This window comes from Athene noctua, chromosome 7 (genome assembly GCF_965140245.1).
Source record: "Athene noctua chromosome 7, bAthNoc1.hap1.1, whole genome shotgun sequence".
NCBI classification, from domain to species: Eukaryota; Metazoa; Chordata; class Aves; order Strigiformes; family Strigidae; genus Athene; species Athene noctua.
Window position 1 is genome coordinate 44,347,403 of NC_134043.1, and position 26,735 is coordinate 44,374,137.

At 38.9% G+C, this 26,735-nt stretch overlaps 1 protein-coding gene across 10 annotated transcripts in view; it reads right to left on the reverse strand.

Moving 5' to 3' along the window:
* Positions 1–1,667: 1,667 nt before the first annotated feature.
* Positions 1,668–26,735, reverse strand: part of CARF (calcium responsive transcription factor) — a 37,010-nt gene continuing 11,942 nt past the window's right edge. Inside the window, exons 7-18 of one of the 10 annotated variants that reach the window (XM_074911215.1) lie at positions 22,342–22,531; positions 19,964–20,084; positions 18,904–19,047; positions 18,222–18,455; positions 17,664–17,826; positions 16,591–16,666; positions 12,665–12,795; positions 11,284–11,650; positions 8,564–9,246; positions 4,157–4,200; positions 2,700–2,794; positions 1,668–1,805 (exon numbers count right to left, since the gene is read on the reverse strand). In XM_074911215.1, the coding sequence (XP_074767316.1) occupies positions 9,128–9,246; positions 11,284–11,650; positions 12,665–12,795; positions 16,591–16,666; positions 17,664–17,826; positions 18,222–18,455; positions 18,904–19,047; positions 19,964–20,084; positions 22,342–22,531 (1,545 nt within the window). In that variant the 3' untranslated portion in view covers positions 1,668–1,805; positions 2,700–2,794; positions 4,157–4,200; positions 8,564–9,127. Of the gene's footprint in view, positions 1,806–1,836; positions 2,422–2,699; positions 4,201–8,563; positions 9,247–11,283; positions 11,651–12,664; positions 12,796–16,590; positions 16,667–17,663; positions 17,827–18,221; positions 18,456–18,903; positions 19,048–19,963; positions 20,085–22,341; positions 22,532–26,735 lie in introns of those variants that run through there. The other 9 variants (XM_074911219.1, XM_074911220.1, XM_074911216.1 and 6 more) reach the window with 9 other exon arrangements.

The following is a 26,735-nucleotide window of genomic DNA, read 5'->3' on the forward strand; positions in this document are numbered from 1 at the left end:
GTGACTTGAGTCCAGATATAAATTTGAAGTACTTGAAGTGAGGAAAATTGATTTATTGCCAATTAAAATAGATTAAACCAGTGAGAAACAACTACAAATTAAAACAGCACCTTCCCCTCATGGTGCCCTCTTTCCCCAGGCTCAGCTTCACACCTTCTACCTCCCCCCAGCCTGAAGCAGCACAGGGCAAAGGGGACTGGGGGGGTTGCAGTCAGTCTGTAACAGCTCCTTTCTATCACTCCATCCTTCTCAGGCTTTTCTCCTGCTCCACCATGGGTCCTCTCCACAGGCTGCAGGTCCTTCAGCAAAGCCTGCTCCTGCATGGCTCCTCTAGTGGACCGCAGTTCCTTCAAGAAATCTCCACCTGCTCCAGCATGGGGTCCTCCGTGGGCTGCGGGGAAACAGCTGTTCCACCACCTGAAGCAATTCTTCCCTCTTGTTCTTCTTTGACCTTGGTGTTCAGAGGACTGTTTCTCTCTTTCTTCCTCACTCCTCTGTGCCATACAAGCATTCCGCCCTTTCTTAAATACGCTTTCAGAGGTGCCACCAGCTTCACTGATGAGCTCAGCTGTGTCCTGCAGTGGGTCCACTGTAGAGCTGGCTGGAACCAGCTGCGTCATGCACAGGGCCACCCACACCTGCGCACCTGCACTCAATACAGAAGCATAACCTAAAAGCTGGAGATAAGAACTTCCTGACCCTCTGCGGTACTTCCCTTCAAGTTGTGCCCAAAGAGTCAATGGGCCAGACCACAGACTGATGTGGATTTAAAACAATATAAGGGGGAGAAGGGCAGTTATTTGTACTGAATTTGCTGGTACACGTAGCGCAAGACGCTGCTCTGAGCAGCACAGCTCTGCAGTTGTGCTGGCCTCTGTGGAGACACAGGTGCAGGAGCAGGACCTGTGACAGGTGCTTCCTGCAAGAACTTCTGGAGTGAAGGTGGCAGTGGAGCTCACCCCAGTACCTCCCCCTCCTCAAGCAAAACATAACAGCATCTTACATTTCAGTCATGCAAGGAATTAAACTCTAGCACAATAAAGAAGAGAGAAAATTCATCCCCAAACATGGGAAACAGAGGATAAAGCACTTTTTTTAAGAAAAGAAATTTTTGTTTCTGTGCTGCTCTGGATGTGAGGGAAAGGCAATGGGAGAAAGGCAGAAAAGTGGAAGATGAGAATGTGTTAAAACAATTCCCCCACTCCCCAAAAGTGCTGAGTATGAGTACAGTGGCAGGAAACAAAAAGAACCCATGGGGAGGGCAGGAAGAGGTCATTTTATGGCTTGTATTATGTTCAAAGTTAGACATGCACTAGAACCTGACATGAAAAACCTGTGCACCCACCAAATTATTGTGAAGGTATTGATTCAAAACTGGTAAAGCCCCCTTTCCAGAGATCATCTGTTCTCAGTAGCAGTAAGAAGGTCCCCACTTTCTCCATCTCCTTCCATGTACAGAACACCTCAGATGTGATAACAGCTTTGCCAACAGCCAAGAACATGAAGTTGTTACACCAGTTTGCATTCAGAAGATAACTAGTGCACTGAAGATAAAAGCAAATATACATGATTACCATGCGAGCTCAGAGCATAAATAGCACCAAAATCAACAATACAAAAGTTCTGTATTAAGAAAACATTTACCATTTAAATTGAACCACTTCAGCCAGAAGAAACTGCAATCCTGAGCTGTAACTTTGAGAGCTTTCTAACTCCTGTAAGCAGCTTTTTAAAAACACTTCCTCTTCTGTTCTCCACTCTGGTCTCTTGCCAGTTATCTCGAGTACTCTCGGAGGTAAGTGATCCTGAGAAAACATCCAAAACATAGTGAACTAAGAGCTAGAAGTAGAAGCCAAGGAGGAAACACCTGCACACTTCAGAAAACTGACAAGTGTAATCTGTAAGAAACAAACATTTCCAATTCTCTCTCCCATTTAATTTTAGCTTTAAGAGAAATATCTGTGAAAAAAAAGTTAAATTTCTGTCTTAAAGAATAGCAACCTGACAAAGCACAATGGAGTTTTTAGCATGGTCCTTTAGGAATTAAACATTGCACACTTAGATCTAGGATAAAAGATGCTTTTTAGGCCAAACTTGTGGCTAATTAGCAAAACCACTTTTAAACTGTAAATTGGGGGTGGAGAGAAATTGACATTTATTTTTCTCTCACTGCTGACCAGTGTTCCTCTCAAGATGTTTAAGGAAAGGTATCGTGTGAAGAGGGCACAGAATACCTACTTTTATCATTATTTTCTTCAGTTGCTTGTTTCTTTTACCACCTCCTATTTCTAAGTTACAGCATGCTTGAGGGTGACTGTTCTAGGTGCTCCCAACTCACTCAGACTATGTACACTGCCCATCAAGTTTTCATACAGGGAGACCTCTATCTTCCCTTCAGCTGGAAAGCAGAATTCCACGAGCCTTGAGGAGATAAATACAAGCAGCTGTGCATCAGGTGGAATCACAAATGCAGCTCTTGCGAGCTGGAAGAAACGGAACGTTTTTATTCTGCTCAACAAGTACTGCAGAACACATGGGCATAGCCTCAGAATTTATCCCCAGATTAGCTCTGTTAGAGTGAAGCAGATTAGAGAGACACAGTAATTCTAACACTTCTGAAAAGGAAGATTTACTCTCTATTGAAAAATCCTCTTCCTCCCACCAAAGAATGTGGGCTTTATAGAAGTCATGTCATTAACCTTTAGTCTCCTCCATTTTGTTCCTGCAGGTCCTCCCATAAGATCTTACACACCTTCTTCATGATCTCCATGTCCCTTGCAGGCTTGTACAATTTCTTGAGTGGGGAAGCAGAAAGAACAGCTATGTCAGAACACAAAGACAAATCATCACCCTTTCTCAACGTGCATTCAGGACTAGCACAGAGAAGATTAGTCTGGAATGAGGGCACCGGGACTGAACTTCTCCCTCTCCACTGGTCTGCCAACACACATCTCTGCTTCCGGCTCTCCTACTACCATTTGATTGCCATATCTAATTACATTTTAAATAGTATTTAGAGACTATTCTACAAAGAGCAGAGGCAAGGCCCTGATCTTTCCTGGAGTCACTGAACTATCAACATTCAACCAAAGGATAGAGCTAAAAATTTGACAGTATTTTTAGTGGTAGTTTATGCTGTATTGACACTGTCCAGCTGTAGAAATCCAAATACTTTAGAAAAATGACCAAATGGCAGACCTAATAGTACATAAGTTTTTGCTCTCTACTTCCTTCATACTGAGGACCTAGAAATCAACTCTTATGAAATCACTATACTACAAACAGATTTCCATCCTCCTATGAGCCTTATCAATCTCTATTAGAAAAAAGATCAGGGAGTGAGAAATTTAATTTACTTAGAACAGCACGCTCATACTTAAACAAGCAGACTGTCATTAACAGAAGGCCAGTACATGCCAAATGACCAGCTGAGCTGCACTGCAGAGCTAAGGATGGTTGTGGTAAAACCATGAATTCCAATTATCCACACTAAAATATCTGATTACATGTGCCCTAAAATATCTGCATCATTTAACCAGAGTTAAGTGTAATTAAAACTGTATTAAAGAACTACACGCAAACAACTATATTCATGTCTCTAGTTTCTTTTTAACTTTTTTTTTAAGATACATACAATCCTGTATGCATATATCACTTAAAACTATTAAGCATCCAAAGGTAACTTTTTCCATAGAGAGGTTATCATATACATGCGTTTCACAAGGTTTCTTCTGTCTAGCAGAGGTTAACAGACTACTGATGAAAATTACCCCCACAGCATTCAACTCCCCTATTTTTCTGTCCATGGAAGCCTCCTTAGGACAAGGACACTCAGTATTTGTCCTCAGAAAGCTTTCCACACTTTTAAAACCCCTTCTGTACTAGAACAGGATGGGGTCTTAGATGACAAACACCCACTAATACCTTCTGCAATACAGCAGTACTGTTTATGATCACTCCTTTGAAGACTCTCCGGAAAACACATAAAATCCCTTCAGAAAATAAACATGTCATTTGTCACATGCATTAGGAATGGAATGAGATACTATGTTGTAACAGCTTATATTGTAAAAAAAAACCAAACCCAAACGAGCACACATACACTCCTGTCATGTGATGAGATTTTTGCCTTCCTCTTTCTCCCCCCAAATCATACCTTAGATGTTGGTTGTTGGATAGACCTGCTGGATAGCTTCTGACCTAAAAAAATCAACACAGCCTGTTTTACACAATGCTAGTTTCACTCATTAATGAGGTGCACTGTTGCTGGGAGAAGATAATCATTACTGATGGGATAGGCTCTGAATTTTGTTCCTACAAAAGGTTTGTTCAGAAGGGAAGGGCAAATCAATGAGAATTTTCTCATCAGAGATCCACAAAGAGCAGTAACTTTTCACCTCCTCAGCACCATCCTCAGCTATCCCACACTTTCTACCCCTAATGGAATAGATTCTTCCTGCCTAATCTTCTGAGAACATATCTGTTTGAATAGGCTTAGGAGAGCAGACTGTTAGTTTGCCAACAGACAGACAAGTCAACAGCCAGCTAATCTCCACAGCCAGAATCAGAAACTCAAGTGGTATGAAAGGAAAAAGGCCAGTTTCTCATAAAGCCCTAAGAGCTGGCAGAAACTATTCTTTTATCCTTGTTTTCTCAAATCTTTTCAGTTGCTGTGAATGTAACATATGTCCTGTGAAATGTGGCTGCCTGATACTCATCCGGGTAAGGATAATAAGACCCAAAGCAAGCAGGGAAAAAACTTAACGTAGTTAAAAGGAATATATGGGTTTAGGATCCTGGGGAGACAGTAAGAAAAAATTACAGGAGCAAATCTCACCACTTGTGCAGTTAACTTACCAGCTGTTACAACAGTGTAACAGTGAAAAACTGAGAATCAGAGGGCCTGAGGGCATGGAACTTGTGTGGAAGTCCTAATAAGTGTGAAGGAAGAGAGACTTGTGTGGATACTGAGCATGCTTGGGGTAGATAGAGCTGCAGTCAGAGGGATGAGGAGAGCAGCACTGGAAAGGTCTATTTTCCTTGGTAAAGGAAAAGAGTCTACGCTCCTGGGTCAAAGCTTCAAGAGGAGTTTCTTCTTCGTATCAGAAGATAAGAATGGGTGTCTCAGACTGGGAACTCGTTTATCTGCCTCTAGTACTCACCAAAACTCAAGCAGCTTTGTTGGTTTTGAGAGCAAGACAGGCTTCCCTCTTCTTCCATACCTTTAAATTCCTAACATGAACTCACCCTATCCACTACTGGCATAGATTCTAGGAGCTGTACTGAGCCTTTGCAATGGGCTCACAACCCCCCTTCCAGGGCCCTGGAGCCCCCCAGCACAACCCCCTCTAGCCCCCCACAATCCCACAGGACCCTTGCTTTTCACACACCTTGAGGACCTTCTTCTACCTGGTCTCCCTGGTGCTCTCCTACATCCCCAGAAACCACTGCCCTGAAGTCACTCTTGAATTTCTCCCCCTGAGCCCCCATAACCACAACACAGACCATTACTTTAAAAGAAAAAGTAGTTTACATTTGCATAGGAATATTATACATTAGGTTACTATATAAATATATATATACACACACACATATACAGACATTTGTCTCTCTAAATTTTGTACAAACTGCAACAATCTTTGTGCCATAAAAAGGACTCATTAACGCTACTGGTTTCCATCCAAGAGGCTGGCAGCCTTGAACAACAGCTATGGATGTGTGCCTTTTTGTCTTCTCTACGTTTTAGCAAAAAGTTTGGTTTGCATGCACATACATAAGCACAGCCCTGCTTGTAAAGCCAACCAATCAGTGTTACAGGTAACCAACAATAAGGATAAACTGGAGAAGAGTTTGTTCATTCACAGTAGTGTTGAAGCTCAGGATTTCTAGGTTTACAAAATAAAACACTTGAACATAGAAGAACGCTTGAACAACAAAACAAAGCAAACACCAGAAAAATATCTACAATTCCAACACAAAGTAATAACCAACTGCTTTGTACCATGCTACATAGCTTTCTTTGAAAAAATCAGCCTTGAAGAATACTACTCAAAGAAATTTAACTGCATTGAAAGTAGTATTGTTTACTTCCAACCTTCTTCATATACATAATAGCCTTTTCTGTAAGATTTAGGTGGACATTAGTGAACAAAGGTGTTAAGCTGAATATAGAGACTGGATATGTGTGATGAGTTTGTGTTCCTCCATTAGCAACATGCACAGAACAAATGTAAACATACTCTTTAAAGAGGCAAGGTTATGCTAAATTAAAAAAAAAAAAAACAAAACACAGTAATAAACTAGAATAACTATTTGGAAAACAAAGAACTTAAATTCTGTGAAAATGAAGGAAACTGAAAACAAAAATTTGAGTACTGGCTGAAGAAGAATTTCAAACAAAATTTTTCAATGAACAGAACTGTAACTCTTATCCCCAGCTTTTAAAAACAATTAATTATTACTGCTTCTTTAAATTTCTCCCAACCTTTTGTTCTATTGTTTTCAGGGTACCATGCAAATCTGGGTAGATTACAAAATTCATTTCACAGGTTGCAATTCAAGGTGGACTAAAAAGAGTATTTCCTCCAGCTGTGAGCACTAAACCAATAATAGAAGTACCATCAGAAACACTGTTCAGCACAGGATAAGACTCACGATGGGAAGAACAGTGACTGTTAAAGAACAGATTTGTTAATGAGGGAACTAGCAGGAAGTGATGGAAATCTAACTTCTCTTTCCTTAAGCTTTTACTCCAACCACAAATGTATTGTCTGCTTTGAAGAGAACTAAAACTGCAATAACCTCTTGCTGGTAATCCTTAGCTGTAATCTATTCTTTTGAGAATAAGCATCCTCAAAAATGAGGAACAATTCTAAAAAAAACGAGGAATATTGAGAAAGGTGATATACTTTGGAATGCATTAGTTTAAGAAAAAACGAAGGTGATGGCATCACTGAATACAGCAGTATGGAAGGAGGTACCCATTTTCATATATAGTTGCTGAGTTGGAAAAGAAAAGGTGACTACTGCCTGTGTGCTCCAGAACTATGACTGCAGAACAGAACACCCATTTTGGACATATTTTAACAATTAACAACGATGACCAAAAAAAAAAAAAAAAAAAAAAAATCACTAAAGGCTGAACCCTGTTGAATTTTACCTACTCAGAAATGAGTAAGGCATACCACAAAACAAGACAGTGTAGAAACTAAGTATGAGAGACTCCAAAGAACTGGAGATTCTCTATGCACTTGCATGATAAAATACTCACTCTTATTTAATAAGAATATGATCCTGTTGGAAAATTATTTAAACTAATTCAGAAACAACAGCTTTAAATGAACGGCAATAACAATGTTAATTAACCTCACAGAAGTTAATATATTTTAGGGTAAGACTAAGATATAGCACCTACCTAAGAGATGCTGCATAGAAAGGCATTAGGAACTTGGGTACAATGTGAGACTTTTTAAAGTTTTAGCTTTAAATACTCAAAAGAAAAATAACAATTAATTTTAAATGGCCACTATTTAGATGATGTTTGTGAATGACTTAAATATATGTTAACAAATTTAACAATTTAAAAATGTCAATCTCTATGTTCATATAATATTTTTGGTTTGGGTTTTGTTTTGTTTCTTAAAAGTCTGAAAAAGAGAAAGTCCTTAAACTGCATTCTTGTGCAGCATGCAGAAAAAATATCTAATTTTATGATCAAGCTCTCAACCACTTAAGAACTAATAAGAGAACTGCTTATACTGCTGTATACAAAATATTCTGAATGTTGTTCTAAGAATTCAACATCTGAAGAAAACAATGTCATTGTTTAACTTGATATCTATGTTGGAATCAGTTTAATTTTATTTACTGCTTTAAATGGAATCCAAGTTATTTGTAGGTGTATTTTTTTCTTAAAGAAACATGTCTGTCACAGATTATGCAACTCAGTCCTTGTCATTTATTATGGCTTTTGCTTAAATATTGCTAAAATATATTTATTATATTTGTTTTTTTAAAGATTCCTGGTAATTGTTTTAAGTAATATGGATCACTTTAGTCTTAGAAGCTGCCACTGCTGGAAAAGATGTTTGTTTTCTGAATGTTATACTGACAGCACACTTGTACATATTGCTTGGACACATGTTCGGAGATAAAAATTACTCTCACACAACATGTCTTTCCTCTTTCCCATGGGAAAAAAAAACCAAAACACTTGCTTTGTTTTCTTGGACCACTCTTTGTTCGTAATGTATCCATAAGCCCTACATCACTAAAACCAGCAGGTTAAATCATATTTATCTGAGCTGATAGAGTAAGTGTACATACAGCAAAAAGTAGACAAAGCTGAAATGGCAGCATCAATCATTTTCCATGAGACAGGACTTCTGCATTTAGTTGCTATGACCAACTGCTAATACAGTACCACTGCGAAGGCTGCATGGAGCAACAACCTCATTATGAAGCCAAAACATAAGTTCAAAGATGTCAAAGTTGAAAACATTCACCATTACAATTCACACACTCTTCTTCATCATACAGCCTTATGTTCACCCGGCAACCTCACCTTTCTGCTCTCCTCGATCTTCACACCATTAACATTATGATCAGGTTAAAGTTGCATTTTCTTAAGCATCCATGTCCTTCACCACTTTGAAATTTAGCATCTTGGACCTTCACTTTTCACAAAACCATTGCTGTATTGGTACACTTTGCTGTTGGGTTCTGTGGTCTTGAAGCTGGCAGATTCTATGGTCTCTGTAGTGCCGTAACAGTCGAGGGTCTCAAGGAGAAAAGCAAACCCAGCATTGTGATCCACACTCTAAAGCTAAGGAATTAAATTGTGGAAGACCTTCAGAAATGCTGACCAAAACAGGCCATTTGGAGAGCATCCAAATTACTCAAAACTTGAAATAGAAGAGAGAGGTGGTGTTCCACAGGGCAAGTGAATGACCTGGGATTGGCAGTGAGCCACATCAGTCAAAATAAAACAGCTGTCTGTCAGAACTAGTGTAAAATATGCCTAGTCTGAATGTCACAATATGATTTAAAAAGAACGGCATTACTTTGAGAGTACCCGCCTTTCCTTCCAAGTTCTCCGATTTGAAAAATCCTTCCAGGCTTCACAGATTTAAATAGGTGAGGAACTACAGCAGTCTCTGATTTTATCTGGCTCCATAGACAAAGCTTTTTCTCTTGGCTCTTGTTTAACTTGGCTCACACAGATAACACCCTCTGTATTTTCTTCAGCTTAAAAACAAAACCAAAAAAAAAAAATCAAACACTGAAGTTCAAACTCCACTGACAATGCTTCTGCCCCTATAACTATGCATTTAAAAATACTTCAATTTTTATAAAAAAATAGTATATTTGGAGATATCAAATTAATCACACAAAATGTCTTTCCTCTTTCCCATGGAAAAATAAAGCTACCATTTTATTATTTTTTTTTTTTTCCAGGGGAAAGGAGGAATGGAGGTGCTATTGCTGAGAACACCAACTGTAAATCATGTTGATTTAGAGAACAACTTACACTTCAGGCACGACTGGCCACTTCTCAATGACCGCACATACATTTTCAGCAGGAAGTAGCTTATTCTTAAGTTAGCACTTGGACAAAAGAAAATCCAGAACACACAGGATAATTTTAACCAAGTGCACACGTGCATAAGGGTATGCACAGACACAGGAGAAAAAAATACCTTGATATACACACTGACTGAACTGCTAAATTCAAGTATATGGTGTTTCCTCCAAATAAACTCTGTAACACTATTTCTTCTTCAGTCTAGACTGCTTTTTGTCCTCCTGCTCTCCAGACAAAGAACTTGTCTCTGAAGAAAAAAAAAAAAAGAATCTGCTCATTTTATAGGCAACTCCTCCACATAACTTAGGAATGGCACCAATATTCTCACAGTTTACAAATTCAGGCTGGTGATGTTAGACTGAGACCTTGAGCAGAAAAAAACCTCAGGAAATCCCAAAGGAACAGTGAGTTTAGTCATTGCAGTTACAGTATTTTATATTTGACTGCAATTTTTTTTGTGTAAAAGAGTATTTCATTAAAAATTCACTTACAGTATTCATCACTTAACAAAACTTTTTGAGAGGCATCAACTTCTAGATTGAACAAATGGGTTAAACAACTGAATGAAGGAGGTGCATTTAATGACTCCTCTGAAATTCTTTACCCGGAATGAAAACAGAATTTCTCAGTAGTCAAATTCAATTATAAAAGGGAAAACAAACGGTAACACAAACATATGAATACAGCAGGCAGAAAATCCCTTAAATTTAACTTTGACGATACTGCCACAGTAAAATATCCCAATATTACTTTAACATGTATGAATTTCAGTATATTTCCCCATATACCCTTTATTCCTTTTTATTTCTTCATGTAGTCTTCTATTTCCATTTTCAGAATATTATAGAATTTAGTACAAATTAAGTTTTGCTGATCTGCAAAAGTCATCAGGACATATGGAGATAATTATCACTATGACATTATGAAGGTGTAAGGCCATGATATAGCACATCTTTACCTAGATGTTCCTGCAGAACGACTCAAGAGTCATCATGGACACTCAATCAGGTTCCATGGCTGAGAATTCAAAGACTGTATCTATATTTTATTACAATTGTTTTAAGAAGTCTTCTATTTTGATAGAGGGAGGGTTATTTTATGGTGTTTATTGTGCATTTTTTAAGAAGTACTTTCAAACAGAAGTTTGAAATTCCAAGCAATTACATACAACTCCAACTGATTGCTTCTAAAGTGTATTGAGGACTACAGGATCCTAGTAAAAGTTTATTAAAATTCAGAAATCTGCTGGAATGATGCAAAGAAGTCATCAGAAAACCCACATTTCTTTCCAAAGAGTTCTAACTAGATTCAATATTGGCTATTTTCTATTCTTACTTTTCCTTAAAAAATATTTTTATTAAATAATTTTAGCTAAATATTAGTATTCTTGGCAAAAATATTGTGTTCCTCAAATAAGCTGGTATTTGGTTAAAGAAAGTGATAAGCAGTTTAATTAAGAAGTCACCTTTTTACACCTTTTTTTGGGTTGGGTTTTTGTTTGGTTTAGTGGTGGGTTTTTTTGGTTTGTTTTTTTTTACAGTCATCATGTTTTCACAGTAAAAACTAATTAGAATTAGCTGTAAGAAGCCTATGCTGGAGTTCCCAATTACCAACACATTTCTCTCCTTTCTTCAAGACACACAGAACAAAATCCACTGTATTTTCTGTATTTACATATTACTGGGAAGACTGCAACTTACTAAGTGCTGGATGGCTGTCCACAATCCGTATTGGAATAGTCTGTACATCTCCCAAGAGAATCTGATGGACTCCTCCTTCTAGGCTTCTGGAGTCATCTACCCCTCCAACTGCTACCAACTGGCCCATGGTGACCAGACTCTGATCAGAGCCAGGTGGAGTCCCAAAAGCAGAGGCAGCAGCACTGTGCTGTGTTAGGCCAGCACCTGCTTGCAGGCTGTGTCCCTGACTAGGTACTAGAGAATGGTTGGTTACTGCACTCCCTATGGAATCCAGGAGACTTGCAGGGCTAGAAGGGGAATGGTTATTTACAGCTATCAGGGCTGTTGATCCATTTGTGGAGGTAAAAGTTGACTGCAGCTGTAATCCCTGTGAAAGAAAATGCAGAACAACTAACATACCAGTATTCACACCAGGAGGAATTTCTACTTAATGGCACTTAATTTTGCAATGCTGGAACTAGAGAGCTTCTGACTTCCTATACATCACCTCTTTTGAACAGTCAGTCCCAGCAACCCTAGGCTAAAGCTGTATTAGAAAGCAATTAGGACAATGGTATTCAGCAGCATTTACAAGACTGCTTATGACCAAAAAGCTTTCATTTTGGACTGATATTCATGTTTCAAATCATTCCCCAATACTGCCCATTCCCACAAGAGGTGGGCACTAAAAGCTAAGCATACTGCTTTAAAAAAAAAAAAAAAAAAAAGAGAGTGAGGTGGAGCCAGGCTGTCTTCAGAAGGAGAAAGAAACAAGCAGAACAGTGTATTACTGTACTGCAGACCATATTTCTAGGGAAGAGATCGTGCAGTTCATTGGGGTTCATTGGAAGTTAGCTTTTCAAGGAAGTAGTTAGGGAAGAAGGCTGAGAGCCAGCTTTGAAGGAGATGAGCTTTAGAAGCTCTTTTAAGCATGACATTCTTATCCCCATTCTTTAGCCTTTCAACCTGTAAGTTTACAGATCTGAGCTGGGAGTAGTTTTAGGATTTTAACATGTTTTCTTAAGAGGCTGGAGAAGGACTTAAAAGGAATAATAAGACTGACTTATATCCCCTCAGTTTTGCACTTCATTATGAAATGACTAGACCACATGGAAAATGAGTTTGAGGCAGAAGCCCACTACCTTCATCTTCTTGGTTTTGCTTTCACAAGAGACCCTAACTTCAAAATGTCAAAAGATGGTAGTAGCATCTCTTGCACCACAGCTACATGCAAAGTGTGACATGCAAGAGAGGCCAAACTAAGAGTTGAAAGCTATTTCTAAGTCCATGTTATCTAGCCAGTGTTTGGGATCATTAGTTAAGAGGGAACTTGCTGTTCTCAGCTCACCTTCAGCATCCCCAGCACAGCATGTCTGACGTTCTGTAAACAACTTGACCGTACCTGAAGTTGTGCAAATATCTTGGGCTGAAGAGAAGAGAGTGAAGACAATAGCTGGGCTGTTTCCGGTAGCAAGGTCTCCCCGCTCTGGTTGGATTCTGCTTTCATGACGACTGACTCGCCTGCTGAGCTCCCTACAGAGCCACAGAGAGGAAGCAGACAGTTACAAATCTTTTCTTCCTGTTTAAAAGCCTCCCCTGCAAACTGAACAAACCACTTCAATCTCAATGTAGACATATAAGAGACATGTATTTACACATATGTTGTTGCCTTTGAAGAACTCGGATGCTAAAGAAAAAAAGCTGGGTATGAGAAAAAGAATACTGTAGGAAGATTGTATGTGCCTGTTCAAAGTGAAAAAAAGAAGCACCGATAAATCCATTTTGGAGAGCAAAGTAATTGCACCCTACATTATGCTTTGCATTTCTAGTTTCAACATAAAAGTGAAAACATTTCTATCAAAGCAGCAATCAAATAATTTGATGATACATACACCTCAGTAAGGGCTTGATAACAGACAGGGATCAAAAGAAACAGTTGTCTTCCAAAATAAAAATTTACACAGGAAATCCCCTAAGTCTCACCACTCCCTTCCAAACATCTTTGTGGAATTAGTATAACTTCTCTGCAATATCACACCAAAAGTCCATTCATCAGGAGGCCTTTCAGTCTACAGATTACATCATATCCTCAGAATTCTTATTTAATGCAAGAATGATGGCCTTCATTTCCTGAAGACTTGTAAAAACTGAGATTCACTTGCAGCAATTCTGCAAGAAAACTTCCCATGGGATCATTCTATTTTCTGTTTGAGCCACCCAGAGATTTGGTTAAGATTTATCCAGACAGAAGCAGACATTGTTTAGCCTCTTATTTCACAGTCTCACTGCTATAACTGTAAAAGAAGAGCTTGCTATGTGCATGTAGATTAGCCTAGTGAATGGAAGAAAACTGAGACCAGTCAGTGACAAAAAGCTTTCTTACAAGAAATCATACAAAATTTCCAGCAATCTAAGTGCATGGTGATACATTTTTCAACATACATAATGATTTACAAACTCTCTTTATCATAACTGACCATAAGATGCACTATAAAATCTCCTTGCACAGAACTACTTCAAATATTTAGGCTCTTTTTAATACTATAGAGATATAGTATTATATGCATATGTGAATAGTCACATGTAGGAAGAGATGGTAGTTCTTTCCTTAGGTTGTATTCTACACCAGCATGCCTAGGAATAAAGCTCATAGCTGAACTCCTAATCTATCCACTCCTTACACTACACATGGGCATTCAGTACGAATGTCAGAAGTTAAAAAAAAAATGTTTTATATATACAGGTACTTTATCTCACTTGTGGGAGCACCCTTAAGTTTGATAGTTACAGTGATTCTTAAATCTAGGAGAGAACTGAGAAAGCTGTATCACATGGAGAGATGGAGTTCTGCACAAGAAAACAAACAGCTGGGTTTAGTTCTGTTATTGTTTGATTTCTTAAATGTAAACTTGTCCCCATTCAGCACAAGTTGAAATGAAAAATGCATATAAACAGCAGTTGGAAAAGTCAGTCTTGTTTCCCCTTGCTACCATTTCACATAATTTAACAAGAGATGATTTTTTCTGTCAAGCTTCTTTTTTTGCTTAGACTTGTAATACAATTATAAACATGTGTTTGCAATGCATACAAACACATACCCACATATATAAGGGCAGACAAGATATGCTGGAATTAGAATATCTGCTTATATTTATTGAATTGGTGCACACGTGCAGAAAAACAAATCCAATTCTCTAGCTTCCTTTAAAATTCAGTATGTCACTGAATGGACATTTACACATTTGATAGGCTACTCTGCCTTAGAAAATTATCTGTGAAAGACAAAGAAAGCAAGCAAGAATTGGTCTTTCTGAACCTTCTCCAGCATTCAGACAGTTCATACCAAAAGTCATCCCTGCTAAGCTCTATCACAGCTTTTGAGGGCACAACTATTCTGTGTCTCTCCATAAAAGTGTAGTAATGGAAATATTAACATAGACATGCAAGTTTAAGCACACTAAGTCTGCTCATATTGCAAATTCTTTTTTTTTCCTAAAAAACAAGACTTCCATAAAAAAGAGGGACACAATTCAAACTGAGCCTAAAAATTTACCTCTTGTCCTCTGACAGCTGTCAACACTGAAAAGCTTACCCTAAGAGCACCAAGGATACATGGTGGTTTTCAGTTCAAATTCATCCATTGCAGCAAGAGCTAAGATAAGAGTTTAAAAAAATCCCAAGCAAAACAAAGCCCAAGACTGGCCTTTTTATTAACTGTAAATGCACTGGTGTATATGGAACTGCTTCACGTAAGTCAGGTTTACCAAGTCATTTAGGACATATCACACAGTGAGCCAAACCTCTGTGGGGTTTTAGTTCCTGCTGCAACAAAGATGAGAAATAGGTCAGGGAGTGACAGGGGCCAAAGGAGAAAGAAACCCAACTGCATCAGTACTTCTTCAGGCAAAAACCACAGTGGAGGATAACTTGTCAACACAAGTAAACCTTTAAACATGACAACTATGGCAGTGCCCCTTTGGTTCCTGTACACTTTATCAGCTGTCTGGAAAAAAAAGTACCCGCTGCCACATTCCAGTGGGAAGAAAGGGAAACAAGCTGGCAGTGCCACTGAGATTAAAAACTCAGCAGTCTGCAGCATCATCTTGATGTATGCAAATCATCAGTCTCTTCCACCTTGCTGCAATCATATACCTGCTAACAATTTTTCTGATGAGTTTCACATCAAACCTATTAAACAAGGGATGGGGAAAAGCATCCACAAGCATGCAGAAGAGTTCTTTCGATGTCACACTAGACAAAACATCCTTGAAACCTGGGGAAAAAGGCAGAATAATCTCATTTTATATTAACAGCCACCATGATCCAGAGGATCATCTCAGCCTATATGTAAACCTAACTATATGGGTAGCAAATAGATCTAGTTACAAACACCTGTATTTTGATTTAGTACATGTTTTGAAGTCGAAGTAATAGTAGTAGGAACCCACTTTCAACAAAGGAAAAATAATGTAAACATCCTTCCAAAAAACCAGACCTTTGACCACGAATGCATAAAACCAAGTTTCTACAGAAATCTACACTATCTACACTCTGGTTTTGCAGCAGAGTGGTATGTTTAATACTTTGTTTTGGTGGCTCAACGATCATTGGAAGTGATGCTACTTTGGCTCCACACATTAATAAAGAAGTTACACCACATAAAGCACTGAAGAAAAGTATCTCACAGCTCTGCTGCCACTAAACACCTGTGATTCTATTTCTATCCTAAGCATTAAGCAATCTCCATTAAAAATGGAGAAGAGTGCTCTCAAGGCTGTACAACAGAAGTACAAGCGTTTGTTGTTCAGGGGTGATCCTAGCAGTGAAACTCATCCAGCCAATGACTTTGTGAGAAGCAAGAATCCCAATATGCATTTGACTCCTTTTTAACAAGATGTTTAAGCATGTGTGAAGCACAAACCATCAAGAAACTCAAGTACCCAGATGGCTCTTAGGTTCTGTGTGCCCTATTCAGTAGGATTTAATTCTGTCTACAGAGGTGTTATTAGCACCTTCATCCAAAGTAAAATGTTCTTTCCACACAACCATCCTATTAAAATCTTCAGTTGTTTGAGGATGCTAAATAAAAGCCAAATTTATAATTCTCATACTTCTGCCAACCCCATCATGACTACACATATTTTGCCACACATGCACGCAAATAGTTAAAAGAAAGTATGCCAAAATAGACATAGCAGAATAAGCCTTCTTAAGTTCAGCTGAGTGACAGAACATGACAGCAACCTCTGGAAGGAAACTGAACTTCTGTGACATATCGAATAAAACAAATCACACTTGGAGACAGCTAAGTTATTAAGGCAGTCCTACCATCTGAAGGTGGTGAGGCAAACGTAACAGTCACTGTTTCTGTGAGAACATTCCCACTGTCTGTGGTCCACTGCAGCTGAAAGGAAAAAGATCTCAGTTCTCAGAAAGGGTGCAAGTTTGTCTACCACAGGAACATGGGCTTAATAAAGTACCCATATCAAAGCAGTGTCTAAAATCACACTTTCTTATTTTCTTATAATTATGTATTTTGGGAGCTCTTCGATTACAAAAAAAAAAAAAAAAAAAAAAAAAAGATTTTTTAACACGCACTGTACCAGGGAGGCTAAAGTCTGCTCATGACAGTTCAAAGACTTTAAAATAGAAAACAGCCAAACCATTTGGCTATCAAGTATCACTCACTCACCTGGGCCAAGAGCATCATAGGGAGAGGGAGAAGACTGATGACACAGCATGATTTAAGAGTACAGTTTGCCAAAGCTGATTTAAAATCAGCAATTCCTTAGCAGTAAGCCTCATAACTGGCAAAACTAGGATTACTGTGTATCCCTTATTACTCAATAGGTGAAAGAAAATGAAGGAACAACACGTAAGAGTCACTGAGCATTCTGAAGTATGTACTTCATGCTTACTTCACTTGCTATAAAGTGCATTTATTAATATTTACATATTGAAAATGTTGTGCAAGCCCTAGTTTAGACTGTACCTGAGACATACTTCATCCCCATTTTTCAGATACGGAAAAGTAGTAGTAACTTCTCCAAAACACAGACAGCGACAAAGACACGAATAAAATTTTCTGATGCGTGACAATTTTTCTACACCACATAGTTTTCAGTTCATGCAGTCATCACGAGGTGCCAGTATTACATAATTTGTCAATCAACTAATACCAATCTAATGTAAATGAGATAAATACCGAATAAGGTCAGAAGGTTTTATTCACATGTAATCCAATCTTGCTCAAACAGAGATTCCACTGAAAATAGCTGCTGGAAATAGAGTCATTGAAAACTGTGGATGAAATACAGCTAAATGGTAAAAATTTAAAGTAAGATTTCCAGTATTTAACTCCAAAAATCAAAAAGAATCTCAAAAATCAAAGGCCGACGTACCATTGCTGGGATACTTTCCGAATTATACACCATCTCGCCATTCCTCAGGGACTTCTGCACTTCATGAATGTGGTTCTTGATGTCATTCACAGTGGGGAAGAAGGACAGGTTATGTCTTTCTGGCACTTCATCAGGCTTGAATAATTCTCTTTCCACATACTTTCTGTCACATGTTAAAGGACATCAAAATAGGTGTATTTAAAATACATTATGCTATTTCTCTGTGTTATAGACGCTGCTACCTTCTCCCTCCCCTTGTTGCATGCTCTAGGTGAGTAACCTAGATGATATTCTAACCCAGCTCTTTGTGCATCTGCTACAGAGTTTGGAATTAAAAACCCCATTTATTCAACTAACTTTCAAGAGGACAGCAGCTCTCAGTGGCTACCTACAACAAAATGGAAAGAGAAGACCAAAGTTGGGAAAACAGATTCTCATGACGTATGGAAAATATATTCAGTAATGCATCAGCACTGCCATTTAGTTGCAAACCAAATTAATCAAATGCAAAAGTAGATACAGCACTACAGACTGAGAATGTGCCAGACAGTTCTGTACCTTAGTTGCTTCCTCACTGCATAGACCTGCTCTATTCCCTGAGACACCAGTTCTCGGATCTTGTCTGCCACTTGAGGATGAAGTCGGGAAGGCAGAGTACAGTTCTCATCTCTAACAACTTCCTCCTCCTCCTCAGGAGAAGACATAGAAAAATGGGAGGGTGAAGAAGGGAGGCAGGAAGTTTCCATTTCATGATATTGGTGGGCTTGCTGAGTGGGTAACTGTACATACCACCTGGCAAGAAGGAAAGAGTTTCTACAAACAAATCTCAAGCAAAGGCACAAAAATGAGTCTCTTGGGGGAAGAGTCTGACAATCACAATCAAGATGGTTCGAGTGACTTAAGTTTTTACAGCTCCTGAGCTGGAAGATACTGCCTTTCAGAGTTCAGGGCCCTCTCACACCTTTCAATGCAAAATAAACCAGCTCAAATCCCCAAATAATAGAACTATTTCTATCTATTCTCTGCATGAAAACACCTGCTGAAATGCCACAGCCTAGTGCTTAACACATTTACCAAATTAATACTCCAGAGCCACAGAAGTCTCATTGACATTCGGGGATTTTTTACTATTGATATTAAGCAAGGGCCTTAATAAAGTGACTAAGTAAAAAATAAAGCAAGCCAAGTAAATTATTGCTCTTTTTTACTTCATTTGTCAAGATAAAAGTGGAAGTTTTACCTGAGGACACCGCCAGCATCTATCAAGTTCTTCTTCAGCATGTTGAATGCTTTCTCCTGCTCCATTCTTATGATCTTCTTGTCAATTTTGGGGTCAGTAGGAACCCTGTATTCCGGAAACTTCTGAACCTTTTTAATATAGATCCTTCCAAGGTGAGGGAGGAGGAGAAGAAATAGAAAAAAAAATCCTCCTTCAGTACACTTTGCCCTCAGGGGGGGAAGGCAAAAACCCCACCTATTTCGTATCAGATATCAGTATAGAAAAAGCTCAAGCAGAGCATTGCAGGGGGTGAGTAGCCTCTAAGAGAGCTGTAGAATTGTTAAGGACACACCAACAAGAGATGGATGAACATGGATGCAGACAGGCACACTTCTGGTCTGGAAGCTACTCAACCAGAGTGATTTTGCACCTCAGCAAAACCCCTCTGTCCCTCAGTATAGTAAAAGCACATCATCATTTCTGACCAGGCTGTAGTTCACCCAGTTTGAAGCCAGAATTGAGCACATACATACTTAGCTGCAACTGGCCAGGTAAATACACTTTTAGCTCAGTAAAAACTGAATAAGCACCCAGGAGGATGCTCAAGGACAAAGAGAAAAACCATTAGTGTTGGATAAGGAGGTCTCCAGTGAACAGGAAGAACTGTAACTCCTTCAGGAAACAGGACATCTGTTAAATTGAGATGATTGACTGATATGAGTGCAATGAAAAAAACAACAAATAAGATGACAAAGTTTTAGGACCAAAAATGGTCACTAAAGGACACCACAATAATTGACTAATGCTCAGGTAGAGAGTGATTCCCACTTGTATTTCACATCATAATGTACTGCTACTTTGCATCCAGGCAACCTATAAAATCTCAGCCTTATTCAGTTTAACAGGACAGCATCTCCTCCTTCCCTCTAAATGAGTATTAACCTCAAGTTATCAAGGAGACGAAGCTAAGGGCTACACTGTGTATCAGCTACCACCCCCAAACAGCGGTCTGCCAGGGCTCACAAGGAAATGCTTTCTTAGGATGCCAAGTAGCTCTTCTAGTTTTATAGCCAATTCTTACCTTGCTGGACAGGTGGCTTTGTACACATGGCCAGAGGTGCTTTCCTGCTCACCAGCTTTCTTAGGCTGGAACCCTTTCCTCCTTGGCCCATACTGGCACTCCATTACAATGGCTCTGCTTCCTGGGAACAGAAAGTAATGCCCAGTTTATTCAAGCAACCACTGAAGTTATGACAGTAAAACAGTAACTACACAAAAGATGAGAGTTTCAAAACAGTTACTTCTGTTTACCATCAGACTTCAGAAGGCAGTACACTTAAGTGTAGCAAGCATTCAGATACAATGCAAATGCTGCTTTTACAGCATGTAAGGAACACAGAGCATTGTCAAAGCATTTCCCACACTTATTACACCTCACAACAGTCCTGCAACATATATGAAGGCAAAATACTGGATTCTGCCCTGGTGAACACCAATACTTTACAAGGTGAGCAGTCTTGCAAGTTACCAAAGGAGCACAATGCTGGTAATAAACATAAGAGAAGGAGAATCCCCAAAATAATCAAGAAAAATCACAGATGAAATCACAGGTCAGCAGCTATCACCATCCTCCTGTCTTAAATCACTACTTCAGACCATCTGTCCCATAAATTCTTAGTTGCAAGTCTGACCTATCTTATCTGCTAAATAACACTGTTTCAGTGTGGCATATCCACACAAAACCAGACTTAAACAAATATTGCTTTGCTCTAAATTTGAAGTGACTTCTTCCAGTCAGACCTCTAACAAAAGCGTAACAGATATAACATTAAAGTGGTCAAGAAAGGAACTTCTTCCGAATTTCTTCCATGTCAAGTTTAGTTATCTTTTATTTATAATTCATCTACTCCAGTATGCAGGCAAGGAGCTGCCTGTACCAAAAGTACCAAAACCTTTTTAAGTATCACAACAGCAACATAATGTGTTTCCATAAGATACCAAATGATCTATTGCCTTAGAGTGTGACATTAAAAAAATATTTTTTTAAAAACATTGCAAATAAATAATAAATTTAAACTATAACTAAATCGAAGTTCTAGAATTGAAGAGACTTCAACAGCTTTAAACTAGTCCTTGCTAATATGAATCTCAAAAGCAATTTGATGGGGCCCTTTTTTTTAACAAAAGTATTAACTATCCAAAATTCTTATTAAAAATAACAATCAAGAATTTGACGATTAGTGCATGTTTTACACTGTAGGGAGCACCTCAGCTTCTCTATATTTCCCCACAGCTGAAGAACAGCAGGGATGCTATTACAGATTGACTCCACTTATGCAGAAGAGATAAATTCCTCAAGAACAACACTTTTGTCCTGCACAGTTTCAGTTATCTGGGATTTAAACTGCAGCGCAGTAAATCATTTACAGCCTCTGCTCTACAGGTATAAAGGACTGTAATGATTGCTTTTCATAGAGGAGTTATAAACTAAACCTAAATATATTGGAAAGGCAACACATTGGAAATACACATAATGCCTGTTCAGGGGTCTGAGCAGAGCAAAAAATATTACAATTTAATAATCTGAGTCTCTATTAGTCTATAACACTTGAAAGAAAATAAATCTATGTGTGTTTTTGCTCTAAGTATTTTACTATGGGGCAATTCATTTATCATGCGGATCTTACAGAAACTAAACATGTCTCATGCATTATGGGGAAAAATAAAAGTGTAAGTTGTTTTGGCTTTGTTCTTACCTTTCTTAATGTGAAGTATAAAACTGGTGCTAACATTTCACTTTTTAGTTACTTTCAGAAAAAAAACCAACAAAACAGCACATAACCTACATTCCAGCCATTCATGATCTTTACACAATAATTAAAACCTGTTCCTTTCATATCCAAATGAACTCGTAGTAATTTCTCATATGCATTGCATGAGTTAAATATGTAATTACCAACTTGTGAAGTCTGCACATAAATTTTAAAAAACGAAAATCTGTCTGCTGAGAAATGTAGATGTTTATTTTGTTTTTAATTTTTTTTTTTAAAGGGTGCCATTTAAGTAGTTTATTGGCTCCTGTGGAACAAACTCTTCAAAGGATCTAGAAGTTAGGCATGAATACTCAAACAAGCTTTTACCCTTATGAGAATTTTCACAACCTAATAGAGCAGATGGAATCTCCACCTAAAGTTCTCATGACAAGAACCCCCATTAGTTAACTAATTTATTTCTAAAGAACAAAAGGAAGCAATCACAACAAAACATAAGCTTGTGGTTTCAGGGAAACAAGCTCTTTCACACTGTATCACAGAAGTGTCCAAGTTGCTTTTTTTTTTTTAAAGTGTTTGTGCCTTGACTTTATCAAGACTAAGGAACACCATAAAGATCCTTCTTTATGGCCAGTTGGCAACTGATGTTGAAATTTTGAAAGCAGTTATTACAATAAAAGTTAGTTACCTGCATTGACAAAGGGGATCCCATCATATGGGACATACTGAGATTTCCACATCAACCGTGTGGCGGGTTTGGCTGGGCTTGGAGACTGGCGCGTCCCCCACACACTTTGTGTTTGCTGCTTGTGTAGCGTTAGTACGCTCTCTAATTCTGTCTCGCTCACACAATAGCCGCGGTACGAGTCCCCAATTTTCTGCATGGAAAGGAGGTGAAATAATAGGATTATTCACCCAGCTGACTGCTGAACATTACACAAGAAAACAAAAGCAGTCAGGGACTCTGGCAGGTGAGGACACAGGTCCAGATTTCTGGCATTTCACGGTTTTTTCTCCCCACTAGTATCCTCATAAATAAATTTACCATAGGATCTAACACCAAAGAAATCCCCACCGAGGTTAGGATTTTGTCAGTCCTCCAAGACCCTAAAAACACCAAGAATCCCTGAAAAGTTTACAGCTGCTGCCAGCTATGATTTCTGTAAGACAACTTCGCTCCTGTTGTTTCCCCCAACACACACTTCAGTTGCAGTCACCTCCTAGACAAATTTATCTTCTGCAAACATTTTCACTTGACTCCCACAGAGAATCTCTAAAGCACTGAAAATTGTCTATGCATCTACTTCAACACACAGACACACTGCACTGAGCTGGAGCAGAATATACCTGCTTATACCCCCAGTAACTGCCTCACCCACTTCGTGCACTAACTGTGAATTGAATGGCTCACACAATACCCCTCCCAGTATTCAAGGGACTCTTGATTCTCAGCATTACACGGAAACATAATATACCAGATTTGCCATGTGCAAACTGATGATGGTTTCAATCAACCACTAAGCTCTGGGCAACTCCAGAAAAAATGAATCTGACCTGACTCAGAGCAAAAAAACCCAACCCCAACAAACCACAAAAAACCCCCCACAAACTTGCTGACTTTGCAACATCCCCTGTGACAGCTGTTGAGCTACTCTCAGCCATCACAGCTGGTTCAGCGCTACTCTACCAGGGCCAGCCAGCAAGCAGCAAAAGCACTGGGACAGTGAAGAGCTTTCCATCTGAACTCAGAATGCCATGTTTGCTTCTGTTCACATGCAGCTCAGGATTCGGCTGACCAAGCAGCTGGATGGTTATAACAGTCAGAGAAGTTTGCCAGCTCAGCCTTAGAGTATCTCTGCGGGGCAAACACATGGTGAATGAGTACTAAAATCTCATGGATCTATTTTGCCACCTTCAGTGATAGAGCAGCCAGATGTTTAAATAATACTGGCAATAAAAGCAGCAACAGTGTCTCTCCAAGATTATCGCACAACTACTTTAGTGACAACTGCATAAAACCTGCCTCATAGTCACCAAAGAGAAACAAAATGTCTGTGGTTAGCAAGAGTGAAAGTCAACAAAGAACAGAACACCTTGTGAATGAACTGGGTCAGCACAGTGTTGCTGCTAGCGCAAGCCCAAATGCAGGGGGTTATGTATGCACCAGCTGCATGAATCCTTCTGAGATAGCAGCTGCTTACACTTCAGCAGCTCCCTGCACTGCAAGCACGCTGCTCCAGCAGTTTAGAAAGTCTACATAGGCTGCACTCACACAGCTGTGGTAAGAGAACTTGGCAATTGTTTAGCCAGAAATTATAAATAATGTTTCTGTCCAAAACTTGATCCTAAAAATCCAGGAGAAGCAAAGCAGCCTGGGACGCATCAGAAGTTCCTTCTTTACGGGAACCTGGGATGCGCCCTTTCACAAGACGGATTACAGTACCTCTCCACACAGTGAATACTGCGTGACCAGTGTTTTTCTTTCCATATCTTATGCCTGTCACTATAAATAGGTCATTGACCTTATTCTAGAGAGATGAGAAGACTGATAAAACAGTTGTGTCTGAAAAGTAGCAATAGCAGTTAAAGCACTGTCTCCTATTTTGGCTTTACTTCTGTGCAAGATAAATAATTTTCCCAAAATTGGCAGGAGTGTAGGAGGAGAAGAAAATCATACAGCACACAGGATCCCTGCTCTCTAGAAGCTTCCCAAGTAGGAGCAAACGGACAAATGAGACCATCTGCTCCACACAAATAAATGAACTTAGCTTTGTACAGTTGATTAATTAATGCAGTTTTTAATCACACGCTATTTCAGTATGCTGAAACATGCTAGAAACGCATTCTGATCAGACCAGTGAAAACTAAATAGGTTATAGAAAGTAACTATTTTTCTTTAAATATACTTTTTATTAACAATGTAATTACTTTAAAGTAATCTGATACTCTCCAATCCTTTCACTCCAGCCAAGCTTCAAACCAAAAAATGGAGCAGGTTTTCCACCCACCCCCCCCCGCCCCAGCTTCATCTCAGCAAGGGTACATAAACGCTTACACTGAAGTGCACACACCAAGACTGCAGTTTTCCTTGAGTGAACTAACAGCCGCAGGATACCAGAAGCATTGCATTGTCTAGGCATAGCAAGTGTAAGCTGAACATTTCAAGGCAGTCAGGGAATAAACACCAAACACAGAGCTTAGTGCTAATTTTGGACAGCTGCAGCTTTTACTGCTCTGTGTCTGCCTGCAGCACTAACTGCCAAAGGAGTCACTGCCCTTTGGGGTTCAGTCCTGGCCAGCTCCCCGGGATCCACAATTCGCAGCACATACCCAGGTTATGCCATGGCTTCACCTGCTGGCATCCCCTGTGAAAGTCACCAAGATCTCAACGCTGTTTGTTTCTATTCTGGCAAGTAACTGAAGGAGTGGAATCGTGAGCTGCCACATTTATCTGCACCTCTACTGCATCTCCAAATTCCAGTTGGACCCTTCAATCCTGTTACTAGTACCAAACCATTCTGTGAGACAATCAAATCCCACTGAGACAATGTGTCTGTGCCCACTAAAAGGCACATGCACCCCATCAGTCTCCAGGGAATTTACACTGTGTAACTGAAACAACTCAGCACAGCAACTCTGCTGATAACATGCAAAGAGGAAGAGAATTTGGATTACTTCTCCTTGGATGGGCTAACTGCAGGGAGAACAGCAACAAAATAATTTTGTTTTAAAGGCACAGGGAGGATTCATGCATACAGACAATAGTTCTGCTGAAGAGCAGAGGCAGATGTTTATATCCTCAGAACACATTTAAACAGACAATATTTTGATTTCCTTTTCTTTAAAAATAAGAACTCTTCTATAAATGCTGCTGCTGCGAACTTTAAACACAGCAGGTGAAATTTCTCGGAATAGACTCAGACAGAAAAAGCAGATCACAAGTCCTCCTATAAAATTAAAACAGTAAGAAAGGATTCAGATAAGCTACAGGGATATTATGACAGGAAAGTATGTGATTAAAACACAGTAATAAGGGTTATACATCTTAATGGACCTTTAACAATTCACTGGCCCACTGAATTAAGTAATTCATCCTGTGAAAATGGTATGTCCACCATCAAAAGAACTTGTGTTATTAATTTTATGACCTCTTTAATGTTTAAGTAGATGTAATAGTGGACAGTACCATTTATATGAAATAAAAGGCATATAAAAAGAGGAATATATTAATACATTTAGTTCATTTAAAAAATATTTCTAAATGGATACAGAAAGAAATTAGATTTCTAGGTCCCTGCAACTGCAATTTCCAGTTTTCTGCGGCCAAACTTCAAATGATAGGGATCTCTAAAAAGGTGAACCAGTTAGAGAGAATATGAGTTCTCCTTTAAAAAAGTATTAAGAGAAAGTAAAATAAACATCTGTCAGGAAGAGTCTGGTAGCAGGATGAAGGGGCAGGTGATCTCTCAAGAATCCTCCCATCTCCCCTCCCTTCCTTTTAAGTGATTTATGATGCTTTCTAGCTGCTGATATCATCTTAGTCATCAGGACAATTCTGCAGACATCTAACAATATGCAAATAAAGAGAGTTCTGTTTAGGTCAAAAGCTGTCACTGGGAATAAAGACAGCACTTTTTAACAAAAGAGAAATCAAGCACAGGTAACATGTTGGTAAAAAAACAAAAAACCAAAAAGTCTGTGAGAATATCTAAAATAGAAACACTGACATTAAGACACTCTAAGTCCCAGACTTGACCCCAGCAAGTCAAATGGATTTTGATTTCTATGTAACAACAAAAACTAATATAAATAGCTACAGACTTAGGCCATACAAAAGCAATTTTATTCTTTACTTAATGGATCACTAAGGGCAACAAAAACCAATTTGCTCAGCAGAAACTGCAGAGCTTGCACTGCAGTTCAAGAGTAAACTCTACCACAGCACACAATGGCTTTTTCCAACGCTGTATTGCATCAAGATTTCAGAAGCACATTTTTTGCTTCAGGAGCTGTTGATGGTCAGTTATTCTAGCATTCCCAAAAAAGGAAGGGATTCCATAACATTTTATGTGTTTAAGTGTG